Genomic DNA, 19,342 nt, shown 5'->3' on the forward strand with positions numbered 1-19,342 from the left:
AGGGGCATTGTCCGCCAGAACACGGGTGAACAGAATGCCCTTGAAAGCAGGGGGACGCCGGGCGAACTGAATCGCATAGCCGAGTCTGATGGTACGGATGAGCCAGCGAGACGGGCTGGGAAGCATTAACCAGGCTCTCAGAGACCGAGCAAGCGGGACCAACGGCACCACAGACGTACCCGGGGTGGGGCAGCGTGGCGGAATCCAGGGACCCGGCTCGGACGGCACAGCGGCCCGAAGTGGGGTCTGAGTGTGTGGTGCAGCACATACCTGCTTCCGTCGAAGGGCAGAGTGAGAGTGCGGAGGCGTCAGAGCGTCCGGAACACAGCCACTGCTGCTCGCTGGCGATGAAAGAGGGGCTCGGGAGTGACAAGGCATGGCGGCGTCGTCAACTGCCAAGCGCGCCCTCTTGGGGCCCAGAGGTTTCAGAAATTGCTCTTTTTTTGAAAATGTGGGTACCAAATGCGGAACAAAAAGAAAAGGAAACAAAAGATTCTCCGCCCGGCCCTCCACCGGGGGAAGGAGTGGCGCCTTCACCATCTCCTGAAGAGCAACTTGATCCACCTCTGGGCCGCCCGTCTCAGGGTCGTTTGCACCGTCGCTTGCCTCCTGGTTTGGCAGCGGCCTGGACAGGCGGGGTCGGCTTCCTACGGCTTGCTCCACGCTGAGGCCTGGATGGTTGCTGCTGCTGCTGGGGCTTAGCGGGAGCGGAGGACGCCGCAGAAGGCCGACCTCGGCGACGAGTAGACGGAGGGTCTGCGGCCGGCGGACGGGTGGGAGCAGCAGCGGTCCGCCGGGGCAGGATGTGCCGGATGGCCTCCGTCTGCTTCTGTGCGGCCGAGAACTGTTGGGCAAAGCTCTCGACCGTGTCGCCGAACAACCCAACCTGGGAAAGAGGGGCATCCAGGAACCGATATTTATCGGTGTCCCTCATATCCGCCAGGTTGAGCCAAAGGTGGCGCTCCTGGACCACCAAGGTGGACATCGCCTGACCGACTGAACGTGCGGTTTCCTTCGTCGCCCGGAGGGCGAGGTCGGTTGCCACATGGAGCTCCCGGAGGAGCTCTGGGTCAGAACCACCCTCGTTCATGTCCATGAGCGCCTGGGCCTGGTGGACCTGCAAGAGCGCCATGGCATGGAGGGCGGATGAAAACTTACAGGCCTTGGACGGGAGGCGTGGATTACCCCGCCAAGAGGAGGTGGACGCCGGACACAGTTGCATCGCGACTGCCTGCTCCACTGGGGGGATATCCACATACCCCTTAGCTGCCCCGCCGTCGAGGGTGGCGAGGGGGGAGGAGCCACTAGAACGGCTTCGGGCACTATACGGTGCCTTCCACGTCCTAGAAAGCTCCTCATGCACCTCCGGAAAGAAAGGTACCGGGGCGGCGCACTGAGAACCAGCACGGCCCGCCCCGAGAAACCAATCGTCCAACCGAGAAGGTTCGGGACGTGGTGGAGGGTTCCACGCAAGCCCAACCTTCTCGGCGGCCCAGGAAAGCATAGCCGCCCATTCTGGATCGGTCTCGGACAACGCTACACGCCCAGAGGGGGGTAACGCAGCCGAGTCGTCATCTCCAGAGGACTGAAGCTCCCCCTCCGATGCTGCGATCGACATCTGGTCGTCAGGAGGAGCCCCAAAGGAAACGGTTGGTCGTTCCGGAGAAGGACCAAGACGTTCGCTAAGGGACTCCAATGGCAACATCGCTTGTGAGGTGTGAGGGGCCCGCGGAGGTTGACTCGACGGGGAAGCCCTCACGGTAATCCTCAGATCACCCTGGTCATGCACCGAAGTAGGTCTATTCTGCGGGGCAGAATAAACACTAGATCGGGGCATAGGCGAGGGGACTGCACCTCCCTTGAGGTAAGCGAGTCTCGATCTAAGCGCTGAGATAGCATATTCCCGCAATGGGAACATGAACTATCCACAAAAGCTGCCTCAGCGTGTTGAATGCCCAAACACGAGAGGCAACTACTGTGGCCATCTGCTGGCGCCAGGGAACGACGGCATCCAGAAACGCACAAGCGGAATGACATCTTGAAAAAGACGCAGGGTCACGCTTGTGTTGCTCTTTTAGTGAAAACAAAAAAATTGAAAAATAACTCTCTCAGTGCTGAGGCACCCAGGGGTAGCTGCGGTGTGAATGAACACACAGGGAAACGCCCACCGAACCGACACACACACACACAGACACAGAACAATAGTGCTGTGAAAACAGCAGTTGTGAGCTGCAATGCTCGCGGCCACCGCTGATCGCGCCGTCACACCAACACAAGGAGAGTCCTCTTCTCGTTCTCAAAGGCACTCTTTTCCTGTAGAGTTTGGAAGTGAAAGCAAAAGCTCGGCTCCGAAGTGAAAGACAATGTGTGCGTGCGCCCGCTTCCTGTTTATACCCGCACTGCGGGGTGGGGGCGCGTGACGCGATTCACACACGCCAGCGTTCATTGGCTCGTTCTGTAGACACTCGAAGTTGATAGGGCTCCCTGAAGTGATCCCAATTACGTCGTCACGTCGACGTTACGTCGAACGTGAGCGACTGAAAGGGAACGCAAAAGCTTTGACAAATATCTTTTCCTCCATCTCATATTTTTTTCCTTCACCATGTCCCTTTAGGTGCTCCGTATAATAATGACGGCAATCTTGCATTCTCATTGCTGAACCTATTTTGACAAAGTAAATGGAGAAAATCGACTTCTACGGTGGGAGTCGGAAATCGGTGTCAACTGCCAGAAGAAGCATTACATCAGCTTTGATTGAGAAATGCCATTGGCTTTTGTGTGCCTTGCGACTGATTGCGACTTGCTAATGTTCGGGTGTATCATTTGAATGAGATATGACTGCATGCGTTCAAGGAGTGGGATCATTTTCATTTGCTCCAAAAATATCTAGGAAAGTATAAATATTTATGAAATCATCTCTACTTTTACAAACGCATTCAAATAATTAAAATGTGGCTTGATCTGATGTATAAGGCAAACAACAGAAAGCAATGGAGTGCCCTGCACATTGAAACATTATGATAAAGAGGTACCCTGCACGTTAGAAAGTGACGCCAAGGGTTCCTGACCAAGCGTCCATATGTGACAAGTTGGAAGTGAGAACATGTTGTAAAAATAGACGGGGTCTCAAATAAATTTGCCGCGCTATATGCCATAACTCTCTTGATGAACGTTTTCAGTACCTTATTTTTTGAATCGCCTAGTCCTAATGCTGCATCGTCCACAAAGATTGGTTCCCACATGGAGTCATGTGCGTCAATATCCCTCTGTTTCATTCTGGCATACAGAGCATCGTCTCTCTGAACTACATTTCCCATCAACCACTGAAAGCATACAAAATCATCACCATCAAAGCAGTCACTTTTAAAATTTTTTAGAAGTGTGAGGCAATGCAGGCATTTTGTGGATTATGCTTCAAAGAAAACCACAGCTCTGAATCCAAGGCCATCCTTCAATAACTTCTACTACATCTGAGCACCAGCGAAACATCTTCAAATTTTAACAAACAAGAGTCTTGACCAGTTCCCTGAGTGCTGTTATTGCTCAGTGGTTTTCAAATATTAGGGTCAGTACCCAAACATAGGTCACAGATCTGTAGCTGCTAATAGGGTCTCAGAGAGCATGGGGAGAACAATGCTAAATGCCAATAATAAAATCCCCAATATAAATATAAATATCTGGGTCTAGAAGCAAAAACCAGCTGAGATCTACTGATATATGTCTCTGTGTTATAATTATATAAAATATATAAACAACTTAATGACTACAGTATCACAACTATTATTTTATCTTCTTACCATAGTATGTTACTAGCCAGCATTATCCTAAACAATCAGCTTTTTCCTGAAATACTGCTAGTCCAATCTAGATTATGATGTTGCTTTTTCTCATCCGTCTTAGATGGATTTATCTTATAGATGCAAGAATACATTTGTGAATCCTTGCGAATATCTGGATTTCAGCATTGATAACTCATAAAACAGTTCTGGCAGGTAATTATACAGAACCACTTTGACGACAAAACAGTATTTCAGATGCTGTGCAAAGAGATCGGTGCACTGGCAAGGCCAGCTATGCTGTCCCATCGCAAAGTCACACGTCTTTTTTGATGCTCATTGAGGAATTTTATTCGGTAAATGTGTTTCCATCATGGTTTATGCAAATGTTTTCTTATCGGATAAAAAGCTTATCTGACTCAATTGAATGCATAACTTTTTTATGCACGTTTTTTTTTTTTTTTTTTTTTTGGTAATTTATGCTCATTTTGGCATTTCCACCCAGCGTTTATTTTATTTTTTTATGCGAAATCCCAAAATGTGTTAGAGCCAGCCTGCTCTGTCAATCATAAATCAGTGTTTTCAATTTTTTGTGTTAAGTTAGATTGTGTTTATACATGAAGATCAGACCACATATTATAAGCAATCAATGCAGAAATCCACTAACTGTATTCTCAAAGGGTTAACAAGCTTATTGTAGCCACTGCATATTTATCTTTTTATTTGCCTTTTTATTATTTTGACCTGATGTCACCCGAGTTTGATGTCATAGAGAGTAAAACAAAAGTTAATTAGTTATTCTCACTGTGATAACGGGTTATTGCATTTGGTTGTTTGCAAAAGTTATGCGAATATCTGTAGTCAACATATTAAATTTCATATACTAATGTAGTGGTGGTTGCATTCTGTGCATTATGTTAAAAAAAGGGTTTGACTCAAATTCTACCTCAACATAAAACCACATTGATGCCTTCAAATATGACTGCAAACAAAAGGTTAAAGAAGAACCACTGCTTTCATTGTCTAACAAATAAACTACTCTAAATGTGCAGATTGTATAGTGCAGTCTCATGTTGGTTACAATCACGTCAGACATTGAAATTACAGTGAAAATATGAATACAGACTAGACAGAACATTCAAAACAAGCATTCACAAGTAACAGGCATTGACACTGACATCGATTTGCAGTGACAAAGCCACCTGGAGTCATTTAGGCTTATTTAAATTCAGAGTTGCCAACAGATTCCCGGCAACACGAGTGTCAGTGACCGTTTTCAATGTTCTGTTTTAAACACTGTTATTGAAAATTTTACAAACACATTCTGAGCAGAACTACTTCAGTATAATAATATACTATTTTGGTAACACTTTACAATAACGGCCCAGTAGTTATGCATTAACTAACAATTAGCAATACATTGTTTTTTACAGTATTTTTGAATCTTTGTTAACATCATATAATAAAAAGACAACAGTTCATTGTTAGTTCATGTTAGCTCAGGACCATTAAAAATATTAACAGATACAACTTTTGATTTTGTTAATTGGTAGATGTTGAAATTAACATTAACTAAGATTAAAAAATGCTTAAGTACTTATTATTAGTTCATGTTAACTAATATAGTTAAAGGGTAACTACTGATTTTCAACCGCTTTGTATTGTTACGTCAGTAGTATATGTAAATGAACATTGTGTACACTTTCTCCACGTTACCTCCCTGTATATTTGTCAGCAAATGTCCGCTGGATGACGTAAACCATACTTTTGAGAGCTCCGAGGCTTTAATAAAAACTACAGATCATACTTTCACATTTTTGTATCCCAGCTCATGGGCAGTCAGGTCAAGCCCAGTGCATTATGGGTGCTATTATGGGTCACCTTTTTATCTTTTTTCTATGGAAGCTTTTTTCCGTCACATAATAAAAAAATAAAGAAGGTAATAGCAAATTTGTATCTCACAATTGCGTGATATAAAGTCGCAATTGCCTGTTATAAAGTCAGAATTGTGAGATATAAATTCGCAATTGCGAGAAATAAACTCACAATTCTGACTTTTTTTCCTCAGAATTGCATGTTTATATCTTGCAATTCTGACATTATATCACGCAATTGTGAGTTATAAAGTCAGAATTGCATGATATAAAGTTGCAATTGCGTGTTATAAAGTCCGAATTGTGAGATATAAACTCGCAATTGCGAGAAAAAAAAGTCGCAATTATCTTTTAAAATGTTTCATTCTGTGGCGGAAACAAGCTTCCATGGTTTTCTCTAGTCATGTGGCACAGAAAAAAACCAGTGCCTTTCTACTGCATAGACTGCCAAGTTTTACTAAAAGCCCTCCTTGCCAGTGGTCAAATGGAACCTTACTGTAAAGTGTCACCAAAGTATTTTTATAATTCACTTTTTTCAACTTTATGTATAATTACTGTTAAAGTTATTGTTCAGCTATTATAAACTTTGCTAAGTGTATGAATTTCAAACATACTTTGTTGGGGTCCATTCTCATTTTTTCATTGTTGGCTGTGGAGGCTTTCTCTGCCGCTCTCTTCTGCCGCTGCGGTCCTCTGCCGAAGAAGATGTAGTTGACCAGCGCGTACTCCAGCAGAGCCAGGAAGACGAACACGAAACAGCCCATCAGGTACATGTCAATGGCTTTGACGTACGGAATCTTTGGAAGAGTCTCCCTCAAATGTGTGTTGATGGTGGTCATGGTCAGCACGGTGGTGATGCCTAAGTTCAAAAGGGAATTGTTGTTAAGGGTGCAAATGACAAAAAAGTGGATTCAATTGAAGAACTGTAGGCTAATTATTGGAAACAAAGAAGAGAGGCAGGATCAAGGAAGGGAGGTAGAAGCTAGTGGCTCGAAGTGCAAGGGTTTTAATGAAATAAAAGAGCAAAACAAAAAGCCAGGAAACAGGAAACTTAAATAAAGCAAAAACACAAAATATAAATATGACCAAAAACCAGGAACTCGGAGGGGAACAGAAACACGAAACAAACCCAAAACAAGGGTTTCAACAACTGACAAAACACAAGAGAAAACATACGTGTATTTATACACAAGGGTTAATGAGAAAACTAGAAAACACCTGGGAACGATAATGGGCTAATCAACAGAGTTAAGGGCCTAGCACACTGAGTCCGTAATTCTCGTCCGAAATTTTCGCACGTTAAAAAATAAATACTATCTCATGTTGTGTTAATCACATTTACACACTGCCTCAGAAACTTCCGTCCGTCATAAAAAAATAAATGTCTACGGTTACTGTTTGTGAACTCTGTTTTACCTGTTGTAGCGAGCAGGACAATGCTGAGAGCCGTGAGAGAACCGCGTGAGGCCGGTGGCGTGATTACTGATGAGCGTCACCTGCGCAACGCACCGGTCTCGTATCTCTCACGGCCCTCGGCCTCGTACTGCTCGCCACACCTCTGCTCCCTGTTATCTCTGTCATGGCCAAGGAGGCTGAATCTGAACTCTCTGAGCTTCCTGTCACTGTCACGGACACCGATTTTGAACTCTCTGAGCTCCCTGTTACAGCCACTGAGGCCGTAAATAATCTCTCTGTGCTCTGTTTCAGTGATGCTGTGGAATCTAGCACCGACAGTACTGTCATGGCTCCAGGCTCCGATGTGGTCTTCAGAACCGCCTTAGGGGTATTCTGCTCTGTGGTGGTGGTCTTCTGCTTCTCCGTGGGGGTCTTCAGTCCAGTCTGCTTGGCCGTTGTCCTCTACTCCGCCAAGGGGATCTTCAGTATTGTCTGCTCTGCTGTGTTGGTCTTCAGCTCCACCTTGGGGGTCTTTTGCTCCTCCTAAACAGCAATGGTGGTCTTCTGTTCTGCCTGCTATGGCGTGATGGTCTCCTGCTTTGCCCTGGTGGTCTTCTGTTCTGCCTGCTCCACCTTGGAGTTCTCCTGCTCCGCCGGCTCCACCCTGGAGGTCTCCTGCTCCGCCTGCTCCACCCTGGAGGTCTCCTGCTCTGCCTGCTCCTCCTTGGAGGTCTCCTGCTCTGCCTGCTCCACCCTAGAGGAATCCTGCTCTGCCTGCTCCACCCTGGAGGTCTCCTGCTCTGCCGGCTCCACCCTGGAGGTCTCCTGCTCCGTCTGCTCCACCCTGTAGGTCTCCTGCTCTGCCTGCTCCTCCTTGGAGGTCTCCTGCTCTGCCTGCTCCACCCTAGAGGAATCCTGCTCTGCCTGCTCCACCCTGGAGGTCTCCTGCTCCGCCTGCTCCACCTCGGAGGTCTCCTGCTCTGCCGGCTCCACCCTGGAGGTCTCCTGCTCCGCCTGCTCCACCCTGGAGGTCTCCTGCTCTGCCTGCTCTACCTTGGAGGTCTCCTGCTCTGCCTGCTTCACCCTGGAGGTCTCCTGCTCCGATGGCTCCACCCTGGCTCCCTGAGTTGTCAGCTCTACCCTAGATTCCTGAACTGCCGACTCCCCTTGTTCTCTAGGCCCACTTCCACGACACAGGCCTGGCCCTTCATCCCTCCACCTGTTCCGCCTTCGCTCCACCACCCTCCTTGACTTTTTGTGTCAGTTTTAGGAGTGTCTGGAATCTGCTCCTTAAGGGGGGATCTTGTTTGTTTCCATGTCAACTGTTCACCTACACCTGTCCTTCACTTAGTCTCTTGTTACCTTTATGTATTTAAACCCTCAGTCATCGTCTGATCATTGTCTTGTGTTGAAGTTGAAGTTTCTTGCTGTTTTTTCTATGTATCGTTCCTGGTGTTTATTAATGTGTTTTCATTTTTCTCCTGCATCAAGCATCGTCGTGGATTATTACGTCTAGCCAGCGTGTGGCAATTGCATTCTATGAAAACCAAATGAGATCACACTAAGTATGTCCTCATTTAGAAAGTTCGAAAAACATGTGCAATGTGTGAGGGGACTTTATCAGAATTCTTTTCTTTCAGTTGATGATTCAGAATCTTAAAATGGTGTGATTTTTCATGCTCTCAGCCGGCAGAGTGGGAGCTAGGCACCTTAATTGGTGAAACACAAAGCCTTCCTGCTTCTCAACAGTGATTAAGAAATAGTCCTGTCATTTTAAGCAGTGAAATATCCATTCAGTGTCATTCTGACAATTTTCATGAAATTCACCGCTGATCCTTTGACGGGTATTACAGAGCTTATGAGGTACAAAGTAAGTATTGTTCAAAAATCCTTGTGTTTTATTGTTATTATTATTATTTGCACTATAACAGATGCTAAAGTCATGTTATTGAAACTTTTTTGTCAACGAACATTTCGGCCTGCTCTGTTTTTTATCTCTTTTTGACTGCTATGTACTGAAAGTGTAATATGCATATGGTACCAATATAGCCATGATTCAACTCGACCAATAGCACAGCAGATTCCGTCCTCCTACTCCTGCCTCATGGTATTGGCTAAATCAGATGGTTATGCACTTGATACACAGTACTGTGGTAATTGACACACACTATCCACCCATGCAGATGCACATTTGTATCCAAATATTTGATGATTCTAATCAGTATGAGCTTTAAACACTTATATCTGTTCATCCTATATATACACAATCACTCAGACTTCTGTTAAATACTAAAGTTGTCATGATCCAAGTGTGTTTAATGTTCATGGACTTTTAGGGTAAGTTTACACGACAACGATATGCTTAAAACAGAGAAGTTTTTCCTTTGAGTTTTCCACATTCATGTCTACAGGCTGTTTCTTTGCCTGCTTTGTATCTGTGGACCATCTGAGTTTGTTTTATTAAATAAATACCTTTTTTTTGGACCCTTTGAATCTTGTTCATCTTCCTCAGGACCTATACATGGCAACAGTGGTTTAAACTTGTGTGGATGAACGAGGCCAGGCCAGACAGCAATCACAAAGAGTGCTCTTTTATTCACACTGAGAAGCCAATCTCAGCCTTACATAATCAGTGATGACAGGAAAAATGTGGAGGCTTACGAGAGAGAGAGAGAGAGAGAGAGAGAGAGAGAGAGAGAGAGAGAGAGAGAGAGAGAGAGAGAGAGAGAGAGAGAGAGAGAGAGAGAGAGAGAGAACGTGTGGTGAAAAAGAAAATCCAATGAGTAAAAATGTCTCTCACGATGCATGATTAAAGACTTTTAAAAAGGATCTTAGAGGGCACTTGGGGTGAATCATGTTCCAGTGATATTACATACACAAGGGAAGATCATTAATAGAACAGAGAACAGGGGACACAGTAATCAGGAACCATAGGGGCTTTTGCACCGGAGGAACCTTCTCATAGTTCCTACAACTATTGGAGGAAGTACCCGCTTTTTGGCATGTTCACACCGTAGGAAATGGGAACGATGTTAGTTCTAGGAACGCCTTTTGGGGGAACTAAATTAGCTCCTACTTCAGAGCAGGGTCAAAACCAGCACTATAGGAAAAAAAAAAAGTTGTGTACAGCCTATATATTTACTCTACAAACTAACTCTATAAACATGGACAACAGTGATAGAAGGACCTCTTAACCTTTACACTGAGGATAAAATTCAACGCAACTTTGAGGGGATCAATCGAAACATGATTATGTATTTTTGCTCAGCTAGCGACATTGAGCGTCAACCACGCGGCAAACGCTAATATTCTTTCATATACTGTTTACTTTCTTTGTATAACAGTTCTATCTAACGTATTAGACAGGACTGTTAAACAGATCATATACTAAAGAAGATGGAGGATAGGAACGCTGTGTGCTCGGGCTCTGCCGTACTCAGCGCCGTCAAAATAAATGTCACAACAACAAGCGCGGAATATGTCGCGTCAGTGTTCCTGCTGGTGGTGCCTAAGGGTTCCTAAGGGAACATTTAGCTCTCTGCGAACCACCCTGGTGGCTAGATCCTATATCCAAGTTCCTATAACTACACAGTGTGAAAGGGGTTCATGACAACTAATGATAGAATCAGAACTCAGGCAAATGGTGACAATTAAAACAAACAAAACAAGATAATAAAACTAAACTAAACAGAACAGAACAAGACATGAACGTGACATTTACATCATATTATTTTCTTGATAAAACAAAATTGCAGCGGCAGCATATGTATATAGTGGGTGACCTCAGGTGCATTTTCTTGTTGTTTTTTTTGTGTGAAGAGGGCAGAGCAGAAAATAAGGTGAGAACACTGCTGCACTATAACAGAAGAAAGGTATGCATATATGGATAGGTCAGTGTGTATATATATATAAGTATATATATATAATGAATGTCACCATATGTGTGCGCCTACCTAAAGCAACCCTGGCAGCCGAGGCATCATAGTTGATCCAGAAGGATACCCAAGATAGGATGGTGATAAGGATGGAAGGCATGTAGGTCTGCAGAATGAAGTAGCCAATGTTTCTCTTAAGCTTGAAGCTCAGGGAGAGTCGAGGGTATGAACCTGGAAGAAAATAATATACCAGCATAACCCAGCAACAAGATCACAGTCCATTAGCTACATTTATAAAATGCTTTTTGAACAGTTAAGGGATTTGTCCGCCATGGAACAAGCGCGCCTGCTCTTAAAGGGAATGTGAGATGACGCTCTGATTGGTTTATTTCACGTTACGCCTAAACCACACCTATGAGTAATGAAGCTACTTCAGACCAACACATTTTAGATTTGCGTTGAGATCCGCCCACAAAGTTATTTGCATTTCGCGTTTGATACTTGCGTTTCAGATCATTAAAATAGGGCCCCTAGACTTAATGACATAGTCGTCTTGTTAAAAACTAGCAGGCTTGGTAGAGCTGTTGAAGTTTAACATCAGAGCACAGTCTTCATCCTGTTTGACATGCTGAACCAAACCAAACCATTTTCAGCTAACCTCCTGACTTGCATGACAAATTCATGAATATGAAAATGTAATCAATGAATAAATCAAGTGGTCACACAACGATTTGTTAAATAACTTATAAGAACACCCTGTGTCTTGTTTTTAGTGTATGTGTTTTTCATTCTCAGACCAGAGTTAATTCATACAACCGCTGGGGCCTGGGACACCACTAGACAAGCCAAATTGAGAGGGTTCATGAACCCAGACGTGTTGCTTATTTCTTTACTAGGGTTCATGAATGAGTTGCTTACTGAATGACTCTGAGTGAAACTGCTTCCTGAAGCAGAAACTGCCCACTAGAGCCAGCCGCATATGTGTCTATGTAGTAAATGGGTCTGAAAGGGAGAGGGTTTTCAACCTCAATGTGTCATAATATGTGATGCAGTAAAGTAACATAGACTTTTTTTTTTTGCATTTGCATTTGAGAACACCACTATAACTTTACTATTTTAATAAGCTGCAAACTGGTCTTTTAAGTAAGGGACTGTTCGTTTTTTATTTAAGGGGCCACCGGAGGAGTTTTGAGATCTGTAGTCAAAAAATACATGACCCTCCCTTCGCCAGCAATACATTTTTCTATGACCCTCCAAAATGATTGTGAAAAAAGGCATGACCCTCCCCGATAATTTATTGATTACTTCTGGTTTGCGTTTGGCAAAGATGTTCAGATAGCCATTGTTTTTTTTATAACCATAAACTCCTGCTTTCTCATCTTACTAGGGCTGTAACGATAGACCAAACCTACGATTCGGTTCGTATCACGATTTTTGATTTTAGATTTGAAAAAAAATCTTGTTTTCGGTGCTGATGCCGGTGTGACGCGTTCAACATGTGGGTGGCGCTGCCAATAAAGCATCTAAGCTGTCACAAAGAACCGGCAAAAGTAATTATTATGAATATGTCAAATATAGCAAGGAGACATTTTAATTAAACAAGTGTTTCCTGTGTCGACCGCTGTCGATGCTGACTCGCGATCCAAATGACTCCTTTATTAAGGGAGTATGATATAAACATGATATAAACCCAAATGATATAATGAGTGATATTCATTTGATATTCATTTGATATTCATGATATTCATTTATGATATAAACCCAAAACACTCCACTGTTATGGTGGTAATTTTAGTAGATTTACTCACTAACATTATTGTGAAAACAAAATAAGAATGGAAACTAAAATATGATAGTATCGTGCAACAGCGCACATTCTATCAGCTGCAGTTCTGGCACCTCAGTCCCAATACTGTAAAACTCGATGTACATTCACATCACATGTTAATGCAGCGGTAGAGTTACACTCACATGACACTGCACTAATTCGCAATCATAAAAGTTCATTATTTGCTCGTGCTTTAAAGCTTTGCCGGGTAAACATTTCATTGGCGTTCTGTTCTGACATGATGCACTTTTTCTGAGCGCGTGAAGTGCGCGTGCACTGTCAAACAGCGCCAAACTGGATTTTTGTTGGGTCAGACGTATCTGATAGCGATGGGGGGCCGAGATCGTGAGAGCTACATGGAGCTACATGTAAAAAAATATGCACCAAACAAGCCACTTTGAAATGTTGCTGTTTTCACAAAAGTTGGGTGACCCTCCCCCTAGACTAAAAAAAGTTGGATGACCCTCCCCTCAACAAAGAATAAAAAGACATGACCCTCCCCTATTTTCCTCCGGTGGCCCCTTCCATAAATACCGAACGGTCCCTAAAGTAAAGACTTTACCTTCACTTTATCAGTCATATATTTATTTCAGTTCTTGACTTATTCCTACAGTGTTCTGTAGTTTGGTTTTATTACCTGTAGAAAACACCACGTTTTTCGAGATGAGTTTGTAGTCCACTATAGAGAACTGAGGAAGCTCTATCCTTTCAACCCCTGTTACTGCATGGTCGCCACCTCGCCAGTAGAACTCAATATCATCTGTGGTGTAGCCATCTGAGGGAGACAAAGGCAGATATTAAAACATATATGGATGGTGGTCATGTGATTGATGTCTCATTGGGTGTTCCAAAGTCTTGGTCATTAAAATGGCCAATAAATAGGCATATTCTGGCATCACTACAAGTGCATAAGTAATGAAAAAAAGAAATAAATGATACAGCTTACTTTCCTACCTTATAACAATCTGCATAATCTTGCAAATCCATTACACAAATGAACAAACACTTGCAAAGCTAACTTAAGTTGATTAGCTAGTGACCCAAAAAACAACAACAACAAGATGTTTATGAACATTTTCTGCAGCTGTGATGTTGTCTGGACAGATGCCACAAAATACAGTAATAAATTGTGGGAAAAATGTAAAACACTTTTTGAATTATAAGAAATTAATTATCTTATTTGCTCTTAAATGATTGGATAAATGAAACTTTGCCAGATTACGAACCGTCATCTACAGCAAACAGAGTCTTAATTCATTATAAACTTTGCATATACATAATTTAACATGTTAAATCATTCAAGGCATGCTAAGATGTGAAGAATTATAAATGATGAAAAAAGTTCAGCTGTGAACATTTTCTACATCTGAGGGGAGCTCTGAAATGGACCTGTAATATGGGTCATTATATGAGATATTCTCTTCTTTCTAATAACAACAGAGGAATGTGTCTGTGCCATATGTTGTTGCCTGAATCACTATATTTATTTATTTATTTATTTATTTTTATATTTTTTTATTGATTTTATTTATTGATTGATTTTATTTTATTTTTTAAATTGCTTTTATTGATTGATTTATTAAATTAAATTAAATTATTTATTTATTTATTTATTTATTTATTATTTTTGGTTAGGCTTGACTTCTATTGTATGGACAAAAAACAGACTCAAATGATTTTCTTTTATGTTCCACATATTTAAAATTGTATTTTATTTTGTTATGTTATGTTATGTTATGTTATCTATCTATCTATCTATCTATCTATCTATCTATCTATCTATCTATCTATCTATCTATCTATCTATCTATCTATCTATCTATCTATCTATCTATCTATCTATCTATCTATCTATCTATCCATCTATCCATCCATCTATCCATCCATCCATCCATCTATACCTACCCTCATGTTGTTCCAAACCTGTATGCCTTTCTCTCTTCTGTGACACACACACACAAATATATTTTGATGAATGTTGGCAACCAAACCATTTTGGTTAGGCTATACCCTTGACTTCTATTGTATGGACAAAAAACAGACTCAAATGATTTTCTTTTATGTTCCACAGAAAGATAGACATTCAGGTTTGGATAACACTAGGGCGAGTAAATGATGGCATTTTGGGTTGAACTATCCTTTTAAAAACTATGACATTTGTAAAGAGTTAACACCTAATTTATGTAAGACACTGATATTTGTCGTTCATCAGACTCTCATTGAATTAACATCTAACTGCAGTCCTATTTAACTGTAAGATCATGGTATTCACAGGTAAAATTGTGCTCCTCATTACTGTGGGTATATGGTTTCTAAAATAAATAAATAATTATAAACTATAGAATTTGTAATAAAAATATTGTACAATAAAAATACGAAAACAACCTCTATAAAAGTGATTTATATTCCGTAATATGTAAGTAATAGCCAGACATGAGCAGTATTTCAATTAAATGTATTTTAAATACGTATTTAATTACTTTAGTGTATTTTGTAATTTGTATTTTGCAGGTGTGGAAAAAATAAAATGTAGTTTGTAACAAAATATTTTGAGGGAGTGTATTTAGAGTATTTCAAATACTTAAATACTTAAGAAAAATCACCATATGCTTATCACCATAGTAAATGATTTTGGCATATTTTCGGTCTGATGTTGGCAATGGCAATGTCCAGGTTAGATGCACGAAAATCACGTGGCCCAGAGAGAAGGAAATGAATAGTGGAATAAAGTCGTTATTTTTGTTTGTTTTTTTGCACAAAAAGTATTCTCGTCGCTTTATAAACTTAAGATTGAGCCACTGTAGTCACTTGGACTATATTAATGATGTCTTTAATACATTTTCTGGGCCAGCAAGTTATAATGTCTTAGAAGCCTATGGAGGAGTGATCCAGCTCTCAGATTTAATCAAAAATATCTTAATTTGTGTTCCGAAGATGAACGAAGGTCTTACAGGGTTGGAACAACATGAGGGTGAGTAATTACTGACAGAATTTTCATTTTTGGGTGAACTAACCCTTTAAGATTATTGTGGGAGTATTTTTGTATTTTCAAAATACTAATTACTTTATTTTATTTAAATACATTTTTCACATCAGTATTTTGTATTTTATTTTGTTACATTTCATGAGCCAGTATTTGTAGTTTGTAACAAAATATTTTTTGATGTATTTGTGCCCACCTCTGGTAATAGCCACATTTTAAATACTGCCAAAACACTATCTTTCTTCAGTGTTAGTAGCTGCAAGGTAAATGACTATAAAGGTGGTGGTGCTGGATTGATAAGCTGTGTGTATAAGCATTTTCCAATTTAAGTCGTCATGTATTTTGACGGCCACAGCTGTTTTCAGCTATAGATTCACCACAGAACCTGTAATGTTCCCATATCAAACGGAGTTCTGACCTCCACACGGAGGTGATTTACTAAGGTTTGCGCTAGTTTACTGGTATTTGCGCCATTATTTACCTCCCAAAAAAAGGTGTCTTAAAAAAGCTATGTTAATTGGTGCTGCTCTTGGTAGATTGTGTTGGTCATTATGGAAATTATCCGGCTGCATCTGTGTTCTTTAATTTGTGCATCGTCAGTTATGGAATTACGCTCCCAGGCTAATTTACCCAGTTTAATAAATCTGGCCCTTAGAGATGCGCCTAAAAATACAGCGCCTAATATGGGGAGGTCTGTCTCGCTTTCACTACCAATTGGCTGCTGTGTCTGCATGATGGGCCAGTCCATGGCAATATATATATATACACATATATACACATATATATACATATATATATATATATATATATATATATATATATATATCGGCCCCAAAGTACGTCGGCCCACCAGGAAAGTGCCTGGTATGCCAGATCTACACCAATCTAGCCCTGGTTGAACTGAACCTGTGTTATTAGAGAGCAGAGGATAAGCACATGCAAGCCTTGGGTCAAAATCATTGTCAAGTCAAATCATACGGCACTCCATTTCTGACCTCAGCTGCAGAAAAAAGCCATCATAAATATTCAAACAAAACATGAGATATTTTGTTTGCTTCAGTGCTCCCTGTGCTGAAACTGACAGAAACACGAACAGCCAGCCCATCTATCCATAAATGATTGAGAAACATCTTATTGTATCGGAGCAAACAGCACTCTGCATCAGACCAGAAAACTTGGTCTTGCATAATCCATCCATGGATGGTCCCTTGAGCGGCTGTTGACTTATCAGACTGAGGGCCAAAATGCAAAAGAATGATAAATCAGAGAAAAATATCCAAATTGTTAGCAGATAAAATAAAGTGTTTCATAATATATATATATATATATATATATATATATATATATATATATATATATATATATATATATATATATATATATATATATAATTGTTTTACTCTCATCCCTTTCGAACCCATTTGGCGTTCTTTCTTCCTTGGAACACTAATTATTTAAAGCAGAATGGTGAATCTGCTCTTTTCCATACAATGAATGTTAATGTTGACTATTATATTTAGTGAATAATGACTGTTCTCACACAAAGCTATAAAATGTCTTTAGCAGACAGGAAAATATAGTCCATGATTTAGACTATCTTCATGGTGCTTTTTGGAACTTGACAGACCTTGGTCTTTGTTCACTTTCATTATATGGAAAAAAAATCATGAACAAAACCATGACACCATGAACAAAAAGAAAATCCTATTTGTTTAGAACAACATCAAAATCAGTAAATTGTGACTGTTCAAGACTAAGAGCAATTGAAAACATTAGGGTTACTAATGTAACACTGTGGGAATGCCTTCAGCGTGCGGAAGTGTATGAAGCATGTGTGAATTCACAGATTATTGCCCTCTTCAGTCATATGAGGTCACTGGTGCACTTGCATGACTGTAAAAGGGCACCACATTAAACGTTATCAACTTTGAGAGGGCGCTGCTTTCTCCTGTGGCATCTTCTGTTCACCTGTGATTGAATGATTCAGTTCCACTTGGTTGGGCCGCCAACCTATGCTCAGGCTGAGACCAGGCTCTGCCTTAGTACAGTATACTAGGTAATAGTAAGGGGGATAGAGCTGTGAGCTCCCTAGGCGTTTAATCATTGGCACAATGCATGGCAGCTTTTTGGCCACAGCCTGACTCGCTTGGTGGAGCAAAGCAATGAGCAGGCATGATTTTGTAGTGGTTATATATTCAGTGGGTTTTAATGTTCCCATATTGTCAACGTAATGATTCATACTGTATGAGCCATGTTCACTGAGAAGGGAACGAGACGCTGCGTGTCATTGTCATACTCCAGGCGTTCCTGCTGTGTCTTACTTCAGACAACCTGAAGCTGGTGACGTATTGTTTGGGTGCCCTTTATAGTACATGCCAGTGCGCCAGTGACGTCATCCTACTGCCATAGTCAATCTGAATTAATGTGTAGCACACATGCTTCAGCCTCATGAATTAGAGCTGCAAAATTGTCTGTAGGTGTGTGCATGTGTGAAAAAGTTTAGTTTAGCACACCACCAACCCTAAATGGGAAAATAACTGTTGCTGTGGATTCATATTTAAAAATTCTCGTTTACAGAGACAAAACAAAAAAACAAAGAGGATTAAGGATCTTGCAAACGTTTGTAAAAATATCCATACAATAAAGTCCCAACTGGTTTAGCTTTCACTGAATTTCTTTTTTTCTGTTAAAATGACCATTACATCACACAAACATGACTTCATATTATTTTGCAAGGAATAATGGCATTTGTGTGGTTGGTTGGGCCACTTAACTCCATTGTTTCTATGTCATTGAGCCTGACTTTGCAAATTAGCTTTTGCCGACATTCCTGTCAGGGCTCTTACATCAGTGTATTTGAATCGCTCCGGTAGCTGTGCACCCACATGCACAGGAACTCCAGGATGAGAATAAGGAAGAGGAATAGTGTTAAACTAATTCCACAGGGATCTGTTTCAAAACCTAGTTGTTGCCTTAGAAGGCTTCCTACCATAACTGAAATGGAACCTCTTAAGTGGCGGATTAGGAAGGCTGTAACTTTGTGCATCATACAAATACTTTGCAAAGCACATACTGTAGAAGAAATCAAAAACTGATTTCAATAAAATTTGCTGTCAACATGTTACTTAGTCAAGTAAAGTCACCTTTTATACATCAGATTGTTTTAAAGCATCTCCACAGTAGTAAACAGGACAATAACAGAATCAAAGACGCAAACGTCATCAAATATGAGACCAATTCAGATTATGCTGTAAAGATAACAGTGTTGTTATTCAGCTTGAGTCAGTTCAAGTTTTGTTCTCATTTGAAAGTGTCAGTGCAGTCAAATCAATAATATTACTAAGTTAATACTAATACTAAGTTCATTATAATCTTCTATTATAATAATAATCTAATAAGAATAAAAAACAGTCACCCAAATGATGGGTAAAATAGTCATTTGTAATTAGTCTGAGCTGTTTTAAAACTCAGTATTGAAAAATAAATAAAAGAATATTTAAAATCAACTTATTATGTATGATAATACATAATCTTGCTTTGTCTGCCATATTTAATTAATTTTCCACTGTGCTTATGACAATTGATTATGGAATGCCTTCTACACATGGATG

General features: G+C 41.0%; 1 protein-coding gene and 1 long non-coding RNA gene across 4 annotated transcripts in view; one reads left to right on the top strand and one right to left on the bottom strand.

Annotated features, from left to right (window-relative positions):
• LOC311097791 overlaps positions 1-19,342 on the top strand; it is a 260,798-nt gene that overhangs the window by 85,214 nt on the left and 156,242 nt on the right. The window lies entirely within an intron of this gene.
• Positions 1-19,342, bottom strand: part of gabrb2b (gamma-aminobutyric acid type A receptor subunit beta2b) — a 143,248-nt gene that overhangs the window by 8,527 nt on the left and 115,379 nt on the right. For 2 of the 3 annotated variants that reach the window (XM_084137642.1, XM_084137644.1), the window contains exons 6-9: positions 13,386-13,523; positions 10,999-11,151; positions 6,265-6,509; positions 3,183-3,323 (exon numbers count right to left, since the gene is read on the bottom strand). In XM_084137642.1, the coding sequence (XP_083993768.1) occupies positions 3,183-3,323; positions 6,265-6,509; positions 10,999-11,151; positions 13,386-13,523 (677 nt within the window). The remainder of the gene's footprint in view (positions 1-3,182; positions 3,324-6,264; positions 6,510-10,998; positions 11,152-13,385; positions 13,524-19,342) is intronic. The other variant, XM_084137643.1, reaches the window with a different exon arrangement.

This window comes from Abramis brama (genome assembly GCF_963993115.1).
Source record: "Abramis brama genome assembly, chromosome: 15".
Lineage (NCBI taxonomy): Eukaryota > Metazoa > Chordata > Actinopteri > Cypriniformes > Leuciscidae > Abramis > Abramis brama.